Raw genomic sequence first — 25,739 nt, forward strand, 5'->3', positions numbered from 1 at the left:
CAAGACCTGGAGAGTTGCATTCACAGACCTCCAAGTGTCCCTATTTTCTAGGGACGTCCCTTATTTAGAGAAGCTGTCCCGCTTTGATCCTGGAATGTCCCGCTTTTCCTTAGGATGTCCCTATTTTCATTGGAGAAATGTTGGAGGGTATGGAGTTATCCATGGGACATGGGTGGCGCGGTGGGTTAAACCACAGAGCCTAGGACTTGCCAATCAGAAGGTCGCGGTTCAAATCCCCGCAACAGGGTGAGCTCCCATTGCTCGGTCCCTGCTCCTGCCAGCCTAGCAGTTCGAAAGCACATCAAAGTGCAAGTAGATAAATAGGTACCACTCCGGCGGGAAGGTAAACGGCATTTCCGTGAACTGCTCTAGTTTGCCAGAAGCGGCTTAGTTGTACCCCTGCTCCCTTGGCCAATAAAGTGAGATGAGCGTCCAACCCCCGAGCCATCTGAAGGCAGTCCTGTATAGGGAATGTTTTTTTAATGTTTAATGTCTTATTATGTTTTCATTGTATATTGGAAGCTGCCCAGAGTGGCTGGGGCAACCCAGTCAGATGTGTGGGGTATAAATAGTAAAATTATCATTATGGAATGGGACATCCTTATTTTCATCGGAGAAATGTTGGAGGGTATGCATTCAGCCCCAGGCCTGAGGCTCCCCACCCCTGTTGTAAACCACAAGGAAAATATCATTATAGGTGTTGCACAGAAAACAAGTTACAAACTACTAAAGGGATGTTATTGAATTTCTGTGTCATTTGCATATTTGTTGTACATCACCCTGAGCTCCCTTGAAGGAAGAACGATTTATAAATATTCTAAATAAATAAAATATGCATTTGTAACTGAGTATGTGTTCACCCTGAAGCCATAGCACATCAGGTTACGCCCTGAATTAAAATATAAAACACCATATTTCCATTGCAGTCTTGAATTATCACACATTTCCTAACAGTTAACTTTTCTAGAGGCAATCAGAGGCAATATAACTTGTGCAAAACTGGGTGCAAACCAGCAGTGGGCAACAAGGCGGCGCTCTAGTCAGGGTAGATTCCCTCCCCAACCCTTTTGAGGAGTTAGAGCATATGTTCTGCATGCAGAAGATCCCAAATTCAATCCCTGGCATCTCTCATTAAAAGGGATCGGGTTGTGGGTGATGGGAAAGATGTGGAGATGCCCTGGAGCTGCTGCCCACAGAGTAGACAATATTGAGCTAAATGGACAGTCTGACCAGGAATAAGGCAGCTTCCACCCAACAGCAAAAGCCAGTGCAGACCGCCAGCCATATGCCCCGTTAACATGTAGCAACATTGCTCCACAGATTTGTGTAAAATGAATAAATAACAGGGCTAAATAAATCTCACGGCTATACCAGTCACCAGTGACAGGTACCTTCTGTAGGAGATGGCTTGGAATTGCCTTTGGACACGGATTTTTCACAAGGGTGAAAAATCAGCTGCTGTACAACAGCAGGACATATTGTGGAGAAGCTGGACTCGGTGATCTTGCTGCTGTTTGACATTCCATGCAGAGAAAAGATGTCTTCAGCAGACATGCACTGAAACAAAATGAGAAACTTGGGTTAGCTTGAGAAAGAAAATAGCAGAGATGTTGGGAAAGGAGAGTGGTCTGGCTCTGATGCTTCACAGTTTTGAGGCAAAACTAGGGTGTCATTGACTGGATAAAGTGAGATGGTCATCTGGGGATGAGCAGATCTATGTGGATAGTCACTTGGGGCAAATAATAATAATAATTGTAGGGGGATTAAACTGACCTGCATAGATGTCACCCCTAGACCAGCCTTACCTCTGAAAGTTAACCTTAAGAACCTTAAGCCTAAGAAATGCTTTGGTCATCATTTTGGTTTCAGTGCATCTCTGGTTTGAACGACTCACTTCACCTGATGAAAACCAACACTTTTCCATTTTTAGACATGATCTCATACACACACACACACACACACACACACACACATTTTTATTAATTTTTTAACATATCAGTTCCAACAGTCATACAACATATCTTCACATCTTTAAAATATTTTTGACTTCCGTCAACCCCTCTGATGATTTTCCGTTCTTTATCACTTATTCTGCATTTCCTAATTTCCTATTACATTTAATTATCCTTAACTAATAATTCTTTTCGTAGTCTTTCTTACAACATTTCAAATAATCCACCTTACAAAACTTCTTGCAGTCCTACTAACGTAAGCTGTTCATCACAATTACTTTTCAAATAGTTCATATATTTACTCCAGTCTTCTAAGAATCTCTGATCCTGCAGGTTTTGAATCCTTCCTGTTAATTTATCTAATTCTGCATTTTTAGACGTGATCTCATTTCCCCATCCCTGCACAACAGACTTTGGAAAATCCACACCTAGATTTGTTGCTGCTATTTACCAGAAATGAGGGCAAAAAGCTGCCGTTGGAATCTGAGCACTTTATGTCAATAAGCCCTTCGAACATTTCTTATCCTGGTGTCACAGTTTCACTGAGACAATTATGAAGCAATGCATCAGTGCTATTTACAGGAAGTAAAACAGAATTGTTAATACTCTTGACAGCTTTTGTCCTGAAGTTTTGCATGAACAGACCAAGACTCTCCCCGTAAAACCAGAATCTTAACAAATTAATTACAATGAAATCCCTAAGCATATTAAGTATATTTTCAAGGCTTCCAAGCTGCAATTATTTAATCTTCAAAACAGGTTTAATGGCTTGGAAAAGTCTAGGGAGGTCATTTCAAGTGCTTTAGTTTCCATGGTTCTAATGTTAAAGGGAACATGAAAGTGCAGTTTCTTAAATTCCAGCAGTGCAATCATATACGTGTCTACTCTGTTAGTAAGTCCCACTGAGCTCAGCGGGGCTTGCTCCCATATAAGTGTGCAAAAGATAGTCCTATCAGCAATTTTTAGGGATGTCAAACAGCATTCACTCATGCACAAGAAGGAGGTATCAGTAGACTCAGGATAATTTCAAGGTTTGCAAATGGTTAAAAATGGGGGGGGGCTCAGCCTAGAATACCTGAAGGAGCGTCTCCACCCCCATTGTTCAGCCGGGACACTGAGGTCCAGCTCCGAGGGCCTTCTGGAGGTTCCCTCCCTGCGAGAAGTGAGGTTACGGGGAACCAGACAGAGGGCCTTCTCGGTAGTGGCACCTGTCCTGTGGAACGCCCTCCCATCAGCTATCAAGGAAATAAACAACTATCTGACTTTTGGAAGACATCTGAAGACAGCCCTGTTTAGGGAAAACAAAATAAAAAAAATTCCTTCCAGTAGCACCTTAAAGACCAACTAAGTTAGTTCTAGGTATGAGCTTTCGTGTGCATGCACACTTCTTGTTTTGACTATGGCAGACCAACACGGCTACCTATCTGTAACTGTTTAGGGAAGTTTTTAATGTTTGATGTTTTATTGCTTTATTATTATTAATATTAATATTTTGTTGGGAGCCACCCAGAGTGGCTGGGGAAACCCAGCCAGATGGGCGGGGTATAAATAATTTTTTTATTATTATTATTATTATTATTATTATTATTATTATTATTAGTTGTAGGGGCTCTGCAAAAATAACCCTGTAAGAGTGCAATGGCACAGAGTGCTGACAATTGACAGATTGTGGAAGGAGGGGTGGAGTTGCCTGAAAAGGAAGAAAGAAATGGCCTTGACTTGCCACTCATCTCAAAACTCATTCCTTCCTTCCTTCCTTCCTTCCTTCCTTCCTTCCTTCCTTCTCTCTCTCTCTCCTCATTTTCACTGTTCACACTCTCCTCCTCATTCTCTGTCATTTCCCCCTTTCCTTTTTTTGCTTTCTGTTGGAAAAAGCTCCCAGGCAGTGGTATTTATGGACTGGGGTGCATCATGGGGTGTGCCTGCTTGCGTAGATAAGAGGGGGGGAATTGAACACAGTGTGGTACCTCAGGTTACAGACGCTTCAGGTTACAGACTCCGCTAACCCAGAAATAGTACCTCAGGTTAAGAACTTTGCTTCAGGATGAGAACAGAAATCATGCAGCAGCAGCAGGAGACCCCATTAGCTAAAGTGGTACCTCAGGTTAAGGACAGTTTCAGGTTAAGAACGGACCTCCAGAACGAATTAAGTTCTTAACCTGAGGTACCACTGTATTGCAGGGCAGCGGCATCAAAACTCTGGAATGGCCTCTCTGAGAAAACCCATTTCGCACCCTCTTTTCTATTTTTAGATGTTTCATTTTAGAAAGCTTTTACCGTATAATGGTACACTGATTTAAAACAATGAGCTGTCTTCGTTGCTGCTATTTAAGTGTCCTGTTCTATTGTCTTAGCTTTTTATGGCTTTGACCTATAAAGCCAATACGTCCAGGTCTGCCTCTCCTCACAAGAACCAACACAGTCCCTGTGTGCCCCCTTCCAAGAGTAGGCCTTTGCAGTAGGGGCTCCCCATTTATGGAAAACTCTCCCCGGGGAGGCATACCTGACACCATCACTGTCTGTTTTTAGGTTCCAGCAAAAACATTCTTATTCGCACAGACCTCTGGAATTTAATTCTGAACACATTATTTAGTAGGGTGGGGTTGAGACAGTTTCTCTCTTTTTCGCATATTATTGTATTTTAGATTGTTTTTCATTCTTGCTTTTATATCTGCTTTTAATCTTTGGGTGTGTGTTTTTTTAAAAGTTGGTCTGAGCTCATTTTTTTGAAATAAGCAATATATTTAAAACAATAAGTAAAATAAAGGAACAAGAAACAAAAAAGCAACTGAACAATACCGATTCTCTGGTTTCAAATGATTTATTACATAGTTTTAAATTATGCCGCTGTAAGCTACCCCAAGCATTTTGCAGAAAGGTGGGGGAGAATATTAAAGAATGAGATAGAAATAAAGAAAATGATTGTAGTGATATATGGTTTTTCTCTATTAACTACTTTTGGTATGTTTATACAGAAAAGTGGGATAAAAATGAATAGCAATAATAATGTCACCTTGGAGAAAGGGTGGGATGCAAATAATTTTTTTTAATAAAATATGATTAAAAATAACTCTAATTGCATCTATGAAGTATTCCTTTGGCAAAACTTGGATATTTATATACTCAAAGGCATCTTTAGGTTTGCATGAAAGTATCTCTCTCTCTCTCTCTCTCACACACACACACACACACACACAAACACACCATATATATATATATATATATATATATATATATATATATATATATGAGAGAGAGAACTATTATCATGTCCCTGGACTATGTCAAAGTCTTTGTTCAATGTTTCAGCCCAATTAAAAGGTAAAGGGATCCCTGACCATTAGGTCCAGTCGTGGCCAACTCTGGGGTTGCAGCGCTCATCTCGCTTTATTGGCCAAGGGAGCTGGCGTACAGCTTCCAAGTCATGTTGCCAGCATGACTAAGATGCTTCTGGCGAATCAGAGCAGCACACGGAAACGCCGTTTACCTTCCCGCCGTAGTGGTATCTATTTATCTACTTGCACTTTGACGTGCTTTCAAACTGCTAGGTGGGCAGGAGCAAGGACCGAGCAAAGGGAGCTCACCCCATCGCGGGTATTCAAACCGCCGACCTTCTGATCGGCAAGCCCCAGGCTCAGTGGTTTAGACCACAGTGCCACCCACGTCCCTCTTCAGCCCAATTACAGTGCCACCTACGTCCCTCTTCAGCCCAGTTACACTGCCCTGTTACCAATGAGCCAATATCAGATTTGCATACTTTCATTGATGCGTTTATGATATGCTTAAGTGTATTATCTGCTTAACAGCATCAGCGATAAAACTGAGGTTTTCACATGTTCCACTGTCAGTTTTATCTCTGATTTCAATCTTTCATTCCCTCCCCCCCATTTTTTTATTTTCTTTTTATTGTGACGACTATTATTATTTATTTCCATTTTATTGCAATGAGTAGTCCTGATAATAATTCTTTCGAAGGATGGCACAGAAGTCAATAAAAAAGTCAGTAAAAAAAGCTAATCGAAACAAAGTTGCAGCAGATATCATAAGAGCTGAGGATTCTTTCCCCAGGAGAAAAAGTGGCCCATGTGTGCTCCTTTGCAGAAGGCAGCCCTCTATTTAGGTGGAGTCCTCAGTTTGAAAGGCTGTCTGGCCCAAATCTAGTTTAATGCTAGAGAACCAAAAGCAAGGTAAGGCGGCTGGTGGTATTCCATGCATAATTTTATTTACTCCTGTCATGTCACCACCCTGAGGTCCAGCGCCGAGGGCCTTCTGGAAGTTCCCTCACTGCGAGAAGCCAAGTTACAGGGAACCAGGCAGAGGGCCTTCTCGGTAGTGGTGCCTGCCCTGTGGAACACCCTCCCACCAGATGTCAACGAAATAAACAACTAGCTGACGTTTAGAAGGCATCTGAAGGCAGCCCTGTTTAGGGAAGTTTTTAATGACTGATGTTTTAATGTAATTTATTTCTTTTGTTGGAAGCCACCCAGAGTGATGGGCAGGGTATAAATAAATTATTATTATTATTATTATTATTATTATTATTATTATTATTATTATTATTATTATATCTTACTCAAATCCCCTCTAAACTAAAAAATCCCAAATGCGGCTACCTTTCCTCACAGGGAAGTCCTCCCACCCCCTTGAACTTTTCTGTTTCTCTTTTCTGTACCTTTTCCAAGCTTGGTCAACACATGCAAGGGAATAAGGTGGTAGAATGACTGGACAACTTGAGGCTGCAAGTAGTGGATTCTACACATTACAAATAATTCCCCTCAAATAGGAAACCAGCACAATAAAGAGACAAGCGATCTACAGTCTCTCTCTCTCTCTCTCTCTCTCTCTCTCTCTCTCTCTCTCAGTTTTGCTTGCAAGGAGTTTGCTGTATGGGCAAGCACTGAGAACTGACAACTCCCCACTTGCAACCTGCCATTCTAGCACACCCTTCTGCTGCACCAAGCCTATGAAAGTCGCTAGTTCACAAAAGGCCGATTATCCTGCCTGCTCCCAGACATTTGCCTCCTGAAGATCTGGCCTTTTTCCACCTGTTGGCAATTCCTGCTCAACCAGTGACCAGATGGGTGGAGGAACTGGTAACTGGTTCTCAAAGGAATTTTTGCTTATGGATTGCAACACAGCAACATTTCCCAAAATGTCTGCTCAGACGTCATCCACCCTTCCCACCTTCTTTCTTTGCTATGCCTGTGTGTGTGTGTGTGTGTGTGTGTGTAAGTGTAACAAGCCTTGTATTTGAATTGCTATGATCAGTCAGCATCCCATAGGGTGCCACAACTTACCATGTCAAGTGTTTTTACATGTGTTGTATAGCCTGATAGAAAAGCTATGGTTTACAATTTAGATTAACAGAGTTCCCTGTGAAGAGGGACTGACTGTTAATTCCTTTGTAGCTCTGTGAAGGGAATGGGGTTCTCCTCATCAAACTACAACTCCCAGAATTCTTTGGGTGGTATCGTGCTGCTTTAAAGGTGTGCAGAGACTGGCTTTAGTCAGAACCATTTTTCTCTTCCTTCCTTGCCACCACGTCTACAACCAGTTGTAGAATGGCTGTCGCTTCATCCTTCAGAATTATAAATCCCCACTTGCATGGTTAGGAAATAATAGCAACATTAATTTGAATATAATACAGTGGTACCTCGGGTTAAGTACTTAATTCATTCTGGAGGTCCATTTTTAACCTGAAACTGTTCTTAACCTGAAGCACCACTTTAGCTAATGGGGTCTCCTGCTGCCGCCACACTGCCAGAGCACGATTTCTGTTCTCATCCTGAAGCAAAGTTCTTAACCCGAGGTACTATTTCTGGGTTAGCAGAGTCTGTAACCTGAAGCATCTGTAACCCGAGGTACCACTGTATTAACATAGCCGTGAACTGGAATTCAGCAGGCTGGTAAAAAGCCTTGAGGCTTACAGATCCTTGAGGCTTACAGTTCCAGGATGGCTATGAGAGTTGTACACATATTCTACCTTGTCAAATGTTTTGAGCAATGGAGTAGGAGAATGCCCAGTCAGCCAAGTATCCATAGTGATATTATTCTTATATATTTATTTATACTCTGCCTTTCTTGCTGATGGGACTCAACTCAAGGCAGCTTACAGATAAAAACACAGAAAAATCAATCATTAAAATGCAAGTAGACATGGATAGATTTAAAACTGTATGCATATATAAAATCTCTTTTAAAACAAAAGTAATAATTACAATAAAAACAGCATGGAACCAGCTCTTCCCTTAAAAGCAGCAAACTCCCAAGGGAACAATTCCCTGTTGGAACAAGAAAGTCTTCACTCTGCATAAGGCCCTTTCACTTTTCTTTCTTTCTTTCTTTCTTTCTTTCTTTCTTTCTTTCTTTCTTTCTTTCTTTCTTTCGGTTTGAATTAGCAGTTGTAGCACTCACATTGCAATAAGAATTATCCCAAACTAAACAAGATCTTCAGACTAAGTATGCATTTGGAGATCCAGTCCATGCTTTGCCCTATGCCCTGGGTAGGCAAGCTAAGGCCCGGGGGCAGGATCCGGCCCAATTGCCTTCTAAATCTGGCCTGCAGACAGTCCAGGAATCAGTGTGATTTTACATGAGTAGAACGTGCCCTTTTATTTAAAATGAATCTCTGGGTTATTTGTGGGGCATAGGAATTCGTTCTTTTTTTCTCTCCAAAATATAGTCTGCCCCCCCCACAAGGTCTGAGGGGCAGTGGACTGACCCTCTGCTGAAAAAGTTTGCTGACCCCTGCCCTAAGCACTGGCAACAATCCTTGCTTCGGAAGCATCTGTTGTAGCCACAGTTAAAACCATTACTGTCTTACACCAAGCTGGACCACTGAGCACAGTATTGTCTACACATGGGTAGGCAAACTAAGGCCCGGGGGCTGGATCAAGCCCAATTGCCTTCTAAATCCGGCCCGTGGATGGTCCAGGAATCAGCGTGTTTTTACACGAGTAGAATGTGTCCTTTTATTTAAAGTGTATCTCAGGGCTATTTGTGGAGCCTGCCTGGTGTTTTTACATGAGTAGAATGTGTGCTTTTATTTAAAATGCATCTCTGGGTTATTTGTGGGGCATAGGAATTCATTCATTATTATTTTTTCCAAAATATAGTCCGGCCCCCCACAAGGTCTGAGGGGCATTGGACCGGCCCCCTGCTGAAAAAGTTTGCTGACCCCTGGTCTACACTGACTGGCAATGGCTCTCCCATTCACAGCTAGACCTGGTGATGTCAGGGGCTGAACATGGGCCCTTCTGCATGCAAGACATGTGCTCCACCACTGAGCTACGGTGCCTCCTGTCACTCCACATCCCAACCAACAAGTTTAACATTACCCACTAAAGGTCAGCCCGACAAGGGACTGTACTGTAACATTCTGTTCCAAGCACGGCACCCAAATGAGATGCACAGAAACTGGCAGTCTTTGTTATTCAAATAAAATGGTGCCCACAAAGAAACAGAACACAGGTCTGAAAGCAAACATCTTTAGGAATTGAATACAGTGGTACCTCGGGTTAAGTACTTAATTTGTTCCGGAGGTCTGTTCTTAACCTGAAATTGTTCTTAACCTGAAGCAGCACTTTAGTTAATGGGGCCTCCTGCTGCCGCCGCGCTGCCAGAGCACGATTTCTGTTCTCACCCTGAAGCAAGGTTCTTAACCCAAGGTACTATTTCTGGGTTAGCAAAGTCTGTAACTGAAGAGTATGTAACCCGAAGTGTATGTAACCCGAGCTACTATTTCTGTAAATGCTTATTGGCCAGGTCTGCCAAGGTACTATTTCTGGGTTATCGGAGTCTATAACCTGAAGCGTATGTAAACTGAAGTGTATGTAACCCGAGGTACCACTGTAAATGCATATTGGGCAGGTCTGCAAGTCATAGTAAGCAAAACTATGGCTTTGCAAAAGCAGGTGGGCTCCCGAGAAGGAGATCATACCCAGTTTGCTCCTCCAAAGCCCTTTTAACTCAGTGCAGCAACTATGCCAAGGTTTGGCTTGTCCCAACCAGGAATTGAGGTGAAGCTCTCCCCTCCTTAATCACAAGCTGCAGCCAAGAACAAACCTTGGCTTTGCTGCTGCGCTGCCCTGAGATAAAGGACCTGGGGAGGAGCAGCTCCAAACTCCTCCTTGGGAGCCCACATATTTGCATGTGGATGATAAAACCATGGTTTTGCTTAGTACAGGTGTGGGGAACCTTTGACCCTCCAAATATGGTGGAACTACAACTCCCAGCAGCCCTGGCAAGCATGGCCAGAGACAATGAGAGTTGTAGTTTTAGTAACATTTGCAAAGCCAAAGTTTCCCCACCGCATTGTGCAGTACATATTTGTTTTTAGGATATGTTCCTTCAATGCTCAATTTCACTTTGCAAAGCCATCCAAGTTGGCTGGCCATCACTGCCTCTTCTGGGAGTGAATTCTGTAGTTCGGCTACACAATGTGTGAATAAGTACTTTCTTTCCACCATTCAGCTTCACTGGATGTCGCTGAGTTCCAGGATTATGAGAGACGGAGAAAATCATTTCTTTCTCCACTTTGTCCATGCCTAATGGTACACACGTCTACCATTTTGCCACTTACTTGCCTTTTCTCTAAACTAAAAAAGTCCCCAATGCTGTCATCTTTCCTGATAGTGGAGTTTCTCCATCCCAGCGATAATTCTGGTTGCCCTTTTCTGATTTTTTTTCCCAACTCCACAATGAGGTTTTTGAGATGAGGTAACCAGAACATAGGGGTGGCGCTGTGGGTTAAACCACAGAGCCTAGGGCTTGCCGATCAGAAGGTTGGTAGTTCGAATTCCCATGATGGGGTGAGCTCTCGTTGCTCGGTCCCTGCTCCTGCCAACCTAGCAGTTCGAAAGCACGTCAAAGTGCAAGTAGATGAATAGGTACCACTCCGGCGGGAAGGTAAACGGCATTTCCGTGCGCTGCTCTGATTCGCCAGAAGCGGCTTCGTCATGCTGGTCACATGACCCGGAAGCTGTACGCCAGCTCCCTTGGCCAATAAAGCAAGATGAGTGCCACAACCCCAGAGTCGGTCATGACTGGACCTAATGGTCAGGGGCCCCTTTACCCTTTAACCAGAACATATTCCAAAAGTGCATGGGTCACATAACTGTATAACAGCATCATGATATCAGCAGTTTTATCTCCAGTTCTTTCTTCAATTATCCCTATCATGGAATTTGCCTTTCTCACACCTGCTGCCACACACTGCGTCCACATCTTTATTGAGGCATAGCTTCCCACTAAGTTTCCCAGGAACTAGTATTCACAGATAGACTGCCCATGATCCTGGAGGAACTACATCCTTGTCAAGGGTCCTAGCCTTATTCTGAATAATTTTGCCTAATTTCCTTGAAAACTCTTCGAGTTGGACTATAGCACCTTGTCGTACCTAAAAGACAAACAAATCTCTTATGGCTTTTGTAGACTAGAGTCAGATGGGTTGGGTATAAATAATAAAATTATTACTATTCTTTCTTCAGATGCATGAATGTGTGGTAATTTGACAAGTAAATGGTTGTACCTGGGTGAGAGGGCAGAGAGGGCAGAGCGAACCCAAATGAAAACATTATTGGCCATGGCAATTATGCTGTGTGCATCAGAAGCTGCCTTTCACCTACTCAGACTATTAGGCCATTAACTCAATACCATCCACACTAAGAGTTTCAGGCAGAGATTTTCCCAGCCTTACCTGGCGATGCAGTGGACTGAACTTGGGGCTTTCTGCATAGAAACATAAAGTTGGAAGGGACCCCAAGGATCATGTAGTCCAGCCCCCAGCTCTCCCATATAAGGCTCCAACCTGCAACCTTGACGCTATCAGCACCAAGCTCAAACCATCGACGGACGAATTTTCGAAAACGCACACAATCAATGAGTTAAAAGGCGATGATCAGAATTATGTGGAAACAACCGCAAGTTGCAGCCCTCCCCCGCGACCCGTCCCTGGGCGAGGAGGCTTCAAGTCTCTGCAGAAAGATCCGACCCGGTCCTCCTGTCTCCGCCTCAGTTTCCCCTCTGTAACAACTTGTGGGGAGAATCCAGGAGACGGGGCGGCGAAGGACTTTGCCGAGGCAGCCTGATCGGGACTGGACTGTACCTGGTTGTAGCGCAGGACGTGCAGGTCCAGCTGTCCGGCCAGCGACTCCTCCAGCCGGTGCGCGGCTCCCATCTTCTGCAGCATTTGCTCGAGCTGCCCGGCCGAGAGGCTCCGGTTGCCCCCGAACAGCGCCAGGACATCCCGGGCGAAGGGCGGCCCCGCCGGCGAGGCGGCTGGCGTCGATCCTTGCGCCCTGGCCGGAGCCAAGCTGGCCAGTGCCAAAGCGAGCGCGGCGGCCAGGAGCGTCCGAGACACGAGAGACATCGCAGACGACGACGCAGCAGCTGCTCTTGGCTCAGCTGCTCAGCAGAAGCGGCACGGAGGGAGCGCGAAGGGTTAAGGTTTCGCCGACGGCGCGCACGCGCCTTGCCTTGCCTTCCCTTGCCGGCGGGAGCCAACGAGGAGGTCCTGTCCGCAGCCTCAGCCTCCCTCGGGCGCACTGCGTCCTGCGCGGCTGCTGGTGACGGGTCTTCCTTCGTCGCTCCCCTCCCCTCCTGGGCAAGGGCAGGGTTTGGGGCGCTCCCTCGGACCTTTCCTAATCCAGGATCGATGGAAGGGGGGCGGGAGGGCAGGAGCGAAGCCAAAAGAGACGGAGAGGGAAGTTTCTTCCGCAGCAGAAGCGGACGGGACAACGGGACGGCAGAGATGCATTCAGCTCCTCCTGCGTGATAGAGGACAGAACATAGGGGCAGGGAAGGTTGAGAAGGCAGCTGAAATCATACAGGAATGGAGTTTCCCAGTTTTTGCTAGGAGATTTTATATAGACACACACACACAAGCACATGTGCACACACACGTGTACACACACATACATTGATCCATTAAGAAATTGCTTCTTTGATCCTTCAGCATTGCATTTTATTATATTAAAATTGAATTCCATGGATTTCAGATTGTAAGAGAATGAAATACAGTAAAAGAGGCAACAGCAACACATTAAAAAAAATCAATATGAATAGTTAGTGCAATAGTTGTACCATCTTACTATCTTCAACCACAACCGCACCCTTCCCCTCTTCTCTCCTTCTGGCTAAACATGCCCATCTCTCTCAACTGTTCCTCATAGGGCTGGGTTTCTTCCAGACCTCCCTCACCATCATGATCTCCCACCTTTGGACCCGCTCCCATTTGTCAGTCTTAGTCTTAAAATGTGGGGTCCAGATGTGGCCAGGCCAGTGAAGAATAAAGCAGCACTATTATTGAATTGCAATGCCAGTCAATTCTGTTTGCCCTTGTTCACAGAGAAGGTGCTCAGGTTCCTCCATCAGTTACTGTTTTATGTTTTGTAAACCACTTTGAAGTGCTATTTTTTTTTTTACAATCAAGCAGGGTATAAATTTAAATAAATAAAGCATGAGAAAGGGCCTGTCATGGATGTGACCTGGGAACAAAGGGTCACATTTGAACCCCAAGTCTGAAGTTCCCCACTTCTGCTTTAAACCATCCCTTTATCCCTTCTCTTTCCCATGCAAGCAATTCTAAATTACTGTACTTTCAAGGGGGAGAATTCCAGGCCCGCCACTACCCTTGCTTGCTGAAGCACTAACTGGATGCATAAAAACTTTCCTTTTCAGAAATGTGAAACACACCGAAGAGTTAACAAGGGAGAGGGGGCACAGCATGCGCTTTGCAATTTCAGATGGTAAACAATAGTTTGCTAGGGCTTGGCTGTGGCTCAGAAATGTCAACATCTGAGCATGCAGATATGAGAGATTTGCCCAGGAAAACAGCAGGGTCATTGCTGATCTCGCTGGGGCCGGGTTTATCAACTTTCTAAATAATGTCATTAGGGCATGGATGTGTGGATGTTTTGTTTTGCTTTATTCCAGGTGTGCTGATCCCTACAAATTTCACAGCGGCCGTATGCAGCCTATGTCCCAGTTGTCAACATGAGAGACGCCCCCAATCCGTTATTGTTGCACAGTACACACAGCCCCATCTTGGGTAAACAGGCTGTGTCAGCATTCAGAAACTCACCCATGTCATTTCATGTGCCCACCTTTACAAGCATTGTTCTCTGTCGTTTTGTTTTAGGGCTAAAGCGAGACACGATGAGTAAATACGCATAGGATTATGCTGCAGTCGTGCTCTCAAACTATATCATAGAATCGGAAAGTCGGAAGAGACCACAAGGAACATCTGCTTGAAGCCCCCTGCAATGCAAGAATCTTTTGTCCAACATGGGACTCGAACCCACAACCTTGAGATTAAGAGTCTCGTGCTCTACCAACTAAGCTTCTCGAGACCACCATGGATCACACCCCTTTCCCTGGCAGGGTTTCTGCCTGCCTTGTTAGCAGCTACACAACAGGCAGAAATTCAACAAGGACAGGAGCATTGCCAGCAAAAGTGATGGTGCATCGTCTAGTATTTATTTTTCCTTATCGAGTTGTTCTTCCTACCAATCAGTTGGGGAAATCCCGCATGCTCAGGTTACTCAATAGCTTCTCACCTGGAAGGGTCAAACAGAAGCTTGCCACATGCAAGGTATTTACCAAAGGGAAATCCTGAGAATAGCCTCACACATTTGCACATCCTATTGCTCCATTCTGGTAGCCACTACTCTTTCACAAACTATTTGCCCATGCTTGTCTTGTTTCACACCGCCTTTCACAATACGTTCTCCCACTATCTTGTTTTCATATGCTGGGGGTGGGTTGGGGGGGAAGCACGCCGCTTCTCTGCTTACCTCTTGCTGTCGCTGATTATTTCTGCGGTCCTTCAGAATAGCCAATGCTTCTTGCACAGATAAAGCTTTGAGGAGGGACACAGGTTGCAGTTCAGTCACTGTGCACTGCCAGATAGCCTCGGCCATGTGCAACTGCTCGGGTCAAAAGCCAACCACGGCTGGCCCCTCCCAGTGGTGGTTTTAGCCTTCCTTTCCTCCAAAAGACAGAGCCAAAACGAATTGGGTAGAGAAACAAATTCCTGCCGCCAATTCAGCTGCTCCAGTTCCTCATACTGCAAAGTAAGCAATACATGTGGATCTGCCTTTCAGCCTCTGTTGGGAAATAGCTAATATTCCTTCTGACTAAGCAGGGATATGGAAAGCATTTCAACACAACACCGGGGACATGCTGTCCTTTATTCCTTGCTTCCCTGAACCTGTCCCTCTATACATAGATAGGTTCCTGTTTTGAGCTGTTCCTGGAGAATGAAGGTGGGGATCAAGGGGTGGAATGGCAGAGTGAGAGGCTTGCCAAAGAACTGCACTACAGAAGTGCTCATTCTTTGAGAGACCAGCTGAGCTGCCAGCAGCTCTGCAAATGCCCTTCTCCCTTGTTTCAATGAGCTGCCCTTAGATCATTCTTGAACCAGTCATTTAAAGGAGAGAATCTGCATGGGGGAAACTGCAGCCACTGTAGTTTTTGTGAAAAGAATCAATGGTGCTCCTGCTTCTGGCCTTCCCAGATCCATCTGGCTGATCACTGGTTGGAACCCAGATCCAGCAGGCTCTCCTCATGTCCTTAATCTTTCCCCCCACCTGCCACCCATTGCAAGCCCACTTACGGGTTCCAGACACGAAGCTTCCTTATATGTCTTTTTGTGCAATGTATAATTCCCCATTCAGCTGTTTCCAGGGCCTAGTGAGTTTGCTGCTGGAAGGCAGAGGGACAGCCTGTGGGGAAAACTATGAAAACAGGCAGATCTCTTGTACTGTAGGACTCATAGGAGTCAACTCCTAGGGGCTGAGGTCCCTTCAGTTCCCCTAATAAAATATTTGAGGGCACTGGGCTCCCACAAAGTTGATGAGCATTGGCATTCAAATGGTGTTTGTGTCTTGTGATCAGTGTGGGGACTTACCTTGCTTCCCCACAATATTTTATTCAATTTAGCACCCCTGGTAGGACTGATTTTTCTGGACATTATCTTCACAATTCTTGGAAATGATCTGATATGCTATCAGGGCAGAGCCTACCATTGCATGGCGATTTTCAGCCTCATCTCAATCAAGGAAGGAGCACTTTGTATGAATCCAGCTATTGCAGCTGCAAATGGATTGAGCAAGGTTATGGGTTGAGTAGAGCTAGAGAAGTGGTGAAGCAACCTCAGAGACAAATTGGCATGTGCTAAATGCTATACACACCCATTCAGCACAAGGGGTGGATCTGTGGCATGCTAGAGACCACACTTTTTGTAGTCCTTCCCACTGCCACTCCTGTTGGGAATCATTTCCAGGTGTGCCAAGTAACATGGCATAGGGTCGGCATACACCAGGGATGAGGAACCTGTGGCCTTTCAGATGGAATCCAACTCCCATCAGCCATATCCATCACAGGCAACGATCAGGGATGATGGGAGTTGTGGTCCAACAAAATCCAGAGGCATTGGATTCTTCATTCCTTCCAATGCATGGTACCGAAACGATCCCCTTGCATTGGGGTTGATACCGTTTGTCGCACTTATTCCTGTGCCCTTTAACAGTAACCAAGCATGCAAAAATATAGCTGACGTTACATGCAAGGAGATAAAAAGGCAGGAAAAGCTTCACCTCTTGCATTGCTGCATAAGGTTATCAGGATCAGGTTTCATGGTCACATTGTGCTCACGTCATGCTGCATTAATTAATTGTTGTTGTAAATGGATTTAAAAAAAACCTCCTTCTTTGGTTGACTAGGTAAACTGAACTGCAACACTGCTGCACAGTGGGATACTGTTGACACTGCAGGAACACACTGATTCAGTTATAAATATTTTGACATTGTGGGCCCACTTGTCAACGTGTTGGGAGACTGGACTTTGCCACGGTAAGGGAACATGTGAACCCCTCTTATTTTCTGCATATGACGGGTCATTCAGTAGTCCTTAATAATAATTAAAAAACGCTATTATTTCCCTAACAGATAACTTTCACTATCCCACATTTGGTCAGCAACTGACTCTGAAAGCTGTTTTTGAGTTTCATTAAATAAACAAGGCTATTTGCTGTTTTTAGATGTGCGGCCTGTATTTGCATAATGCTGAAACGTTCAATTCTTCGGCAATTCCAGGGGGAATTATTTTCTCTTTCCAATCCGCTGCAGAATGAAAATCCTTCTCCATTTTGGGGGCTAGCCAAAGTTTAACCTCAAGGATGGATGCTCTCTCTCCTCTCTCCCTAATGGTTAAGTTTGTTTTTTATTAAGCTGTAAGTTATTTGAAAAGGAGAGAATGGCAAATAAGATCTAGGGGGTCATGTAGGTTTAGCCGCCTGTTGCACAAGCAGTTTATATGATCATTCCACTAACCAAAGAGCATTTTAATGATGGCCATGCCCAGCATAAATTATCAGGGGAGTTCCCCTCTTCCCGGTGGAGTCTACAGTGAATGTAAACAATGTCTCTTGGGACAAGTGAGACTGGCATTCCACAAGGCTGATTCACTGCTTTCTTGACCAATGTGAGTTTGCCACGAGCAATGTGAGTTTGGGGGTCACCATCAACATCGGGATACTATGGAATGAGCCACTTTGAGTTCACAAATGCAAGATCTATGCACCATCGAAACTAGGGTCTTCTATGGGGAAACCAGTATTTAACATGTGAAATCACTCTGTTAGTTGGGGCTACCTAAAAAGCTTAATTATAACTCGGGCTTCAATGCTTTGTGGGCCATCGAGGCAAATATTTCTGAGTCTACTGAGATTTAAACCTGTATCGTTCCATTACAGTATACAGGCCTAATGTCAGAGCCAGTATTAGGCTTGCCAGAATATTGTCTGCCAGGACTAGAAACAGGAAAGTCGAGATTTCTATGCAGCAGTCCCATGTGACGAGCATTAAGTATTGCACATTTTAACATCTTCCCAGCAGTAAATATGGCCCATAGCACTCTCAGGCTCTGCAATGGTCCCATCTAACTAAGCTAGCCAATGAACCCACCTCTTGCTTGCTGAAATAGTGTGTGTGTGTGTGTGTGTGTGTGTAGGACCCTGGTTCTTCTGTGGCTGGAATGTGAGTTTGTACAAAGGTAAAGAGTCACACCCATTACCCTTCCCACTTTTGCCTCTGGCTGCACCTACCAGAAGTATGCAGACCCCAGAAGGTTGCACCTAAGGGACTATGACCCTCAAGATGAAAAAAGGTTCCTCATAACTTCCTGAATTATGTGTCTGCAGTTAGGCATAGTTGCAATGAGTAGAGAATATCAGATTGTGGGAGGCCTCTTTGGGGTGGGGGGCTGATGAATAGATAGCCACGTTATCAGAGCAGAGCTCCTAGCTCAGGCCCCTTGATTTATTATTTTGACAGTGCTTGTTGTTTTGTAACTGCCAACTCCAGCATGTGTTCATTACTCCTTCTCCTTTCCTGGCACTGAAAGGCATTTTTGTTTTGCTGGAGTGAGCACTTATTAACCAGAAGCATTTGTGCTAATAGAGGGCTGGATTAGTCTGAAGAATGCTTTGCCACAAGATATTATGGAAAGAAAGGCTTTGAACAGAGGAAAAATACCTGCCAGCTATGTTGCTTCTTGGACTGACACTTGCTCCAACTGAATTGTTCAGAATTTTTTGAGATTTAGAGATGAGTGAGTAAAAATGTTTCAGTGGCCCTGATTTATTTGCTGGCTCTTTAAAAAACAAAAAAAGCAAAAAACAAATCATGTGCGAGATGATATGTGGATACTGCCATTATATAGCTTAGTCAATAGATGGCAGTGGACTTACTTATATTTGAGCAGAGTCTGGAGTCCATTCTGGTTTTAAGAGAGACAATAGCATCCTTGTCTATGTTCCTGATTTGGTATGTCCTCTTAGTCTTTCACAAATGGCAGCACTGTTAGCAAAATTTATCCAGTTGCATTAGACAGAACTATGAATTAAACATCCAGTCCAATATTTATTTTTCTACTGTAGAACTACAAAGCTTTCTGAGTAATGGGATTTTTATTTTTATTTTTAATAATACAATAAAATAGTGGCTACAGAAAATACAAATAAGTAGAAAATGGAGTCCTCTCTTAAAAGTAATTCTTAGTCCTCGACAGCCACAGACGATAGCACCCAGCTTTCACCTGGCATCTTTCCTTTCCCCTTCCAGCCTCTCACCCTGGGAGACCAACATTTCCCTGTCTTTCAACGACGGTCTTCTATCTATCATATACCACCCCCATGAGTATACAATCTCTGGACATTAACAAACGTCCCAGACATAGGACTCCAAAGGAAAAAGAAACAGAGAACTACAAAACTCTCCGGCAGATTTGGGTGTCAGAAGGCTCTGTCCCCAGGGTCTCTTCAACAGCAAGGGTCTACTTGGGAACAGGGGTGGGAAAGTAGATCCAACCAATAGGCTGGATCCAAAACTCCACAGCACCAAGTGGTCCCCCACATGTCGATCATCTGGCATCAGATATTCTTGCAAAAGGATGTCTTCCTGATCTGGGGAAAGTAATCAGTCTGAGGGGTCAGGTGCCTACTTGATATCATAGGATAGGTGATTTCACAGGTGGAGCACCACAACCTAAATGATTCTCCCATTGTTCACTGCATGGTGCACATGAACCCCCAAAGTATGTAGTTATTTCAAGAATTCATTCTGATCTGTATCATAAAACTAGCTCTCCAAGCCTTCTGATAGAGAGTCATGTTCCTGGACATGACAATTGCACATTGATTTGGTGTGATAAATTTCAAAGGGACTTAAGGTGGATTGAAAATTAGCAGGTTTGAGCTTTGCCTTCCCCATCACTACCAACACCATCAAAACACATGCTACCACATTCTAATCCCTTCCGTCTCCCTATCAATCATTTACAATAGAAAATGCTTAAAAGGTGCATTCAAAAACACATGAAGTCACGTTTCTGGAGCAGGGTTCATGGAAACTGGTCCAAAATATCTCCAGTAATAAATGAGAATTAATTAAAGAGCACGCTCCATCCTCAAGGACATTAGAATAAATTTGTTGGATTCAAACATTGTCATATCAAACATTTATGGAACACTCTCCTCCAACAGGGACACTTGGCTTCCCCTTTGTTCTCTTTTAGGTGGGGCCTGAAGACTTTTCATCATTGGTATTATTTTGGTCTGCTTTTAATTAATTGTTCCTTTACTGTGTGTTGTTTTACATTTTTTAATCAAATTTCTGGCTTAAGACAAATGGTTGACCTTCTCTTTATATCCTAGCATTGTGAATTTTGATAGTTGTTTTAAAATTCTCTAGGTTTATATACGACTAAACAACAACAAGGTTAAATGTGTGTACCTCTCTGGAGAAATACTTGTATTTTGAAAAGTGAATAAGAACTTAGAAGTGTCTCCCAATAGATAAAATAAATTTGGGAACCTAATTTATTTCTAACTTCAGTCTCTTTGTCCAGATCCATGGGGATGTGCACTACTAAGGATAGATGATCGCCCAAGCAAGGGGAGGCAAGTAGTTTGCACCAGACAGAGAGGGAGGAAGCTCAAGGTAAGATCAGCACCTTGGAGAGGGACCAAGGTGTGATTTTCAGGACCATAGTTAGTCATCCTGCAGCTGAGGCAAGGCATGAAAGTTGTCTCAGCAGTGTCCTGGAGAATGCAGCAGATCTTTATAGCTGAGGGTGGATATTCATTGACTAGACTGAGGCCCCGCTCACTGAATGCTTGTATCAAAAACCTCACTTTTGTCTCACCCAACTGAATGCAGAGTCCCACACATCTTTAAAAATATCAATTCATATACAAAACTAGATTTTAGACAGAAGATGCTAGCCTAGCTTCCTCCATAATATGTGAGTTTCTATGTTGCCAGAATATCTATATTTCCCCCCCATAGTGAAGCATTCCATCATGTGTAGCCCTACCTTCTGTCTAAAATGGTACAGCCCACACATTGGTATCTCGACTAGACCTTAGGCCAACATCTGGAAGCCAATGCTGGTTTCTAGTGCAATAGGCAGTCAGTTTATAAATCTAGTTGTTGTGCTGAGTTTTCAACTGTGCTCACTATTCCATCCTATTTCTTGAGCAATAACAATGGGGAAAGAGGAGGGGGCGGATATTTCACTTTCCCAAAAGGATATGCTTCAGAAGAACTTGGTTTTGCAATGTCTGTTTATCATCTACAGTTTCCAGTTAGTTAGGACTAAGTCACATGCCCACACTGACTGCATCTTGTTTGTGCCATTGGATTCTGCATTCATTTGTGATCTGCAACGAGCCAAGATGCCCTGCTACAGCTATCTCCTGCAGTGTTTGACCTCTGGACCTTCCTATGTGAAATGGCCTTTTTTCTTTTTCTCTCTCTCTTTCTGTACTCAGGGACCACTTCATGCATCATGAACTCTGACCTATGGCAGTTTATCCACAGTAAATGGATTAGTCATCAAGGTGTCACAGGATTCTGAATTGTTTTTGCTAAAATAGGCAAACACAGCTATCTTTTTGCAATTTTAAAAAAGATGCGTGGAGAATGTTCTGCATGTGCATTTTTAAGCAATACTCCTGTGTCTATCCAATATTCAAATACTGCTACATTCACACACCCCTGTTCAGAAGAAGGAGGAGGAGGAGGAGGAGGAGGAGGAGGAGGAGGAGGAGGAGGAGTTTGAATTTGATATCCCGCTTTATCACTACCCTAAGGAATCTTAAAGTGGCTAACAATCTCCTTCCCTTCCTCCCCCACAACAAACACTCTGTGAGGTGAGTGAGGCTGAGACACTTCAGAGAAGTATGACTAGCCCAAGGTCACCCAGCAGCTGCATGTGGAGGAGCAGGGAATCGAACCCGGTTCACCAGATTACGAGACCACTGCTCTTAACCACTACTGTCTGTCTGTCTGTCTGTCTGTCTGTCTCTCTCTCTCTCTCTCTCTCTCTCTCTCTCTCTCTCTATATATATATATATATATATATATATATATATATATCCCACACACATAACTGGCCAGCTATTATTTTTAACTTTACACACACACACACTTTCACAGCATAAAACAGTCCACTGAAGTCAAAACAGCATTTATGTGAAAATAAAAAAGACAATATCTTTGGGAGAGCTTTACATGTGCAGGATAAATGGAAAACCCATTACACACCTCCCAAAGATTGGTGTATGTCAGCATATTATTGTCTTCATTCTTTATCTGTAGTACACTTTTCTCCCAAAAAGCAAGATCAGCGTAGCTGACATGAGATAAAAACAAGTATGATAACAACAGGCAAGCAATATGAAACCTTATCTGACAACAAAAATGCCACATTAAATCTACAGATTAACAAACTTTCAATTTTGTATTTAAGGAAATACCAGCTTGGTTAAACATTCCACAATTCTTAAATAGTATTGTGTGCATATTGTAAATTTTGATCCTTTGGGGTCACCTTGATAGCAGAAATAAAATATATACTCTGAACGGTTTTTGTTTTTTAATTTGGAATGTCTTCTACTAATAAAATAGCATTTTAAAATGGCTGTATTGTAAGCATTGCCTGCCACTGCAAGCATTTAATGGTTTGGTAATAATGATGATGATGATGATGTACCTGTTCCAGATGAGAGGAAACCTGCACCTGTTGAAATCAAGGCAGAAGATGTGCATTTCTCTAGTCCTGCAGTGTGAGCATTTTGTTGTAATTGTCACACTTATTTTTCAGGAGTAGCATCAAAAGCTGCTGGCCTCTTGATCTGCCTGCCCTGGTATGTATGGCAGAAGGAATGGTTGACAGCAAAGATATTACACCATATGACGCTTGCATGCATGGTTAATGAGCTGGCAAAACCAGAACTACAAGGCATGCATTAATAGCAGCGATTTACTTCTCTGATAAAAAAAAAAGCTAGTTGAACACTAGCACAGGTTGTTTCAGGGTTCTTGCTTTCTCAAACAGAAGAACAGCATGTGCTCCTCTAAAAACCAGGAATGGAGCATCCCTTAAGGATTATGATGTGCTACATACCAAATTCACATAAGCAGACATTTCTGTGCCTCACATAATGATCACACATAGCTTGTGGTTTTACTCGCCAAGTTTCCCACCTCTGATTTCACTAAATGAAGAAACTGCAAGCAAATGCCACTCATTTAACAACAAGGCAAACAGGTTTATTCTCCAACTGCTGGTATGTAGAAGCTCCAAAAGCCATGATGACTAATGACGGAGAAGAGTCACTATGCTGCAGCAGTGAAGAGTGTTGAGTTGGGGAGATCAGGATTCAACTCCACACAGAGCCAAGAAGTTGTAGGTGACCTAGTTGCTGCTTCCCAGCTGAACGTCCCTCAGAGAGTTGTTGCAGGGTTAAAATGAAGAAAGGGAGAACCACTTCTGCCCCCTTGAGCAAGTTGGAGTTCCAAATATCTCAGAAGCCTGCTCCACAGTAATTCAGAGCAGGTCTTTGGGTGCAGCTGCCCCGTTCTATGAAATAGCAGTCTGCTTATCTGCACTTTCCAGAAAGAGTTGACGACATTTTTGTTCTGATAAGCTTTCCAAACCAAATAAATGGGTCTTTCACAACTGAATAAAAGGGTTCCCCCCCCCAAACTTGTTAGGATTTTGTTTTAAATGTATTTGCTGCTTTTGTGTTTTTAACTGTTTTTTAATAGATCTCCTCTTTGAATGTCTTTAAATCCCAGATAAAGCCATCTGAGCTAATGGTCATCACCAGCTACACAAACAAGAGCAGAGGACTCCCTTGCATGAGTGCCTGAGGGCCCTGCTCCTGCCATTCACAACATGGCCCAGGGTGGGGCCTGACAGGCCTCAAAAGAATCCTGCCTGAAACCCACCAATCAGAGTAGACAATACTGAGCTAGATGGACCAATGGCGCCTTTCCATGTTCCTCTTTTGCTTCCGGCCACCTAGTAGTAAAGCAAATTCCATGTCTTCATTACATGTAGAAAAACTACTTTGCCAGGTTGATTCAAACAGCCAATCGGTTTTGGAGTAAAAGAGTTCCCCGTCAGATGCATCTTCATCCAGGTTTGGGGGGAATTAAGAATGATGTCCCTTTGACTGAATCTACAGATGATTCTGCAGTTGCTGCCTGAAAGTATCTCCATATAGTGAACTGAAATTTGGTACTGGTTGGAAGGTAGGGTAGCATTGCCTTCCTGTACCTGTCTACTCAGAAATAAGTCCCGTCAAGTATGGCCTGCACTCCAATAAGTGGGCATGGGGTAGCAACCAAAACCTACAATTACAGTGGCGGGGAGTCTGGGTGGATGCCAATGGACCATCCCTGACAATTGGGTCGTGCTAACTGGGGCTGATGGCTGGGTCCAGCAAGAGGTTCCTCACACTTTTACTTCAGACTGACCTGGGAGTAAGTCTTATTAAATATAGTACTTCTGGGTAGGCATGCATAGGATTGAACTGTGACTGTGATAAGAGAGGAGCACATTCCTAAGAAACCCTGTGATTCTTTACGGTCACTAAACAATATGTGACAATTTCAGGTAGATTGCTGATCCTTTCCTCATACTGGAGTCCCCCTATGTTTTTGCTTTGTATAGCACGGCCATTTATTTTAAAAAATCGTAACATATTCCTCTGCATTTTAGACTTTTAAATGTGTTTATTATTGTTCCTGCTGAATAACACTTTAGGGTATAACAAGCACTTCACATATGCCTCTCAGTAAGCTTTACAACTACCTTGTACGTTAAGCAGATATTATTATCCCTGTTTTGCAGAAGAAGGGGTGGAGACAGGGAGAGAGACTGAGACTGAGAAATAGTGGCTTGCCTAAGGCTGCCTGGCGAACAGATGATGAAGATTATAGCATTTGAACAAAAGAGTTTGGTCATGGTGACTGCATTATGCAGTGTTAGCTACCCATGTTTAGCCCTTGAATCTCGGGTATGCCATTTAATAAAGTAAACGACCTTGATTATATGTGTAAACGATGATACGAACAAACAGTTTAAAGGGCTGAGTCACGTCCCTCAACATCCCGCATGGGGGAGATGCATTGTGGGAAATAATGTCATAGTAATCAGCCAGCAAGCAGACAATTTTATCCCCTACTTTTGCAGGGTGCTTAGACTGTTAGTGATCCAATGCTGACTTGGCTTAACCTTTGTTAAAATATAATTAGATTTACTAGAAGCTGGAAGTGCCATAGTCATGCTAGGACCTATCTGAGTTCAGTTCGTTTACTTTTCAGTGAAATGATGTTACATCTGGTGAGGGAAAATCCCAAATTCTTCCATCCATATAGAAGAGGGTTTTTTTAAGGGAGGGAACGGGGGAAAGAGAGAGAGAGAGATTGAGAGATCTGGAGCATAGTTTGCTTTTATCCTGCATTAAAGAGTCTTAGGCCATGTATACACCATACATTTAAGAAACATTCCTTCCCTGGTAACTGTAGTCTGCACCTCACATAATTACAGTTCCTAGCACCCTTAGTAAATCATAGTAGCCAGGATTCTTGAGGGAGGGGGTATATTTAATACGACTGATATATGCCCAATACGGCTGCATACATTTAAAGCACATTTGTTTCCTCAAAGAATCCTGGGAATTGTAGTTTGTTGAAAGTGCTGGGAATTGTAGCTCTGGGACGGATAAACTCCTGTACCTGGAATTCTTTGGGGAAATAATGTGCCTTAAATGTATGCTGTCTATGCAGCCTACTTACTATGTATATTAGTGGTGTATACTTAGGGGTAGAATCATAGAATCATAGAATCATAGAGTTGGAAGAGACCACAAGGGCCATCGAGTCCAATCCCCTGCCAAGCAGGAAACACCATTAAATAGGGTATTAATATGG

General features: G+C 43.6%; 2 protein-coding genes and 1 long non-coding RNA gene across 7 annotated transcripts in view; all 3 read right to left on the reverse strand.

Moving 5' to 3' along the window:
- SLC39A8 (solute carrier family 39 member 8) overlaps positions 1 to 22,680 on the reverse strand; it is a 39,720-nt gene extending 17,040 nt beyond the window's left edge. Inside the window, exons 1-3 of one of the 4 annotated variants that reach the window (XR_014171613.1) lie at positions 22,510 to 22,680; positions 12,058 to 12,718; positions 1,392 to 1,557 (exon numbers count right to left, since the gene is read on the reverse strand). Coding sequence is in view for 3 of the 4 variants with exons in the window: in XM_081925115.1 (XP_081781241.1) it covers positions 1,392 to 1,557; positions 12,058 to 12,321 (430 nt within the window). In the remaining variant the exon portion in view is untranslated. Of the gene's footprint in view, positions 1 to 1,391; positions 1,558 to 12,057; positions 12,719 to 14,746; positions 15,038 to 22,509 lie in introns of those variants that run through there. The other 3 variants (XM_081925115.1, XM_081925116.1, XM_081925117.1) reach the window with 3 other exon arrangements.
- Positions 1 to 25,739, reverse strand: part of MANBA (mannosidase beta) — a 204,695-nt gene that overhangs the window by 10,848 nt on the left and 168,108 nt on the right. The window contains exon 18 of one of the 2 annotated variants that reach the window (XR_014171609.1): positions 3,330 to 3,349. The exons of the other annotated variant lie outside the window; for it this stretch is intronic. The gene's annotated coding sequence lies outside the window, so the exon portion shown is untranslated. Of the gene's footprint in view, positions 1 to 3,329; positions 3,350 to 25,739 lie in introns of those variants that run through there. 2 annotated transcript variants of the gene reach the window in all.
- LOC309377280 lies at positions 18,904 to 20,638 on the reverse strand. Its single transcript, XR_014171501.1, has 2 exons — positions 20,247 to 20,638; positions 18,904 to 20,216 (listed from the first exon to the last, which is right to left on the reverse strand). It is a non-coding gene; the product is annotated as an uncharacterized lncRNA (long non-coding RNA).

The sequence above is a fragment of the Podarcis melisellensis genome (assembly GCF_964234715.1).
Source record: "Podarcis melisellensis genome assembly, chromosome: 9".
Taxonomy (NCBI): Eukaryota; Metazoa; Chordata; class Lepidosauria; order Squamata; family Lacertidae; genus Podarcis; species Podarcis melisellensis.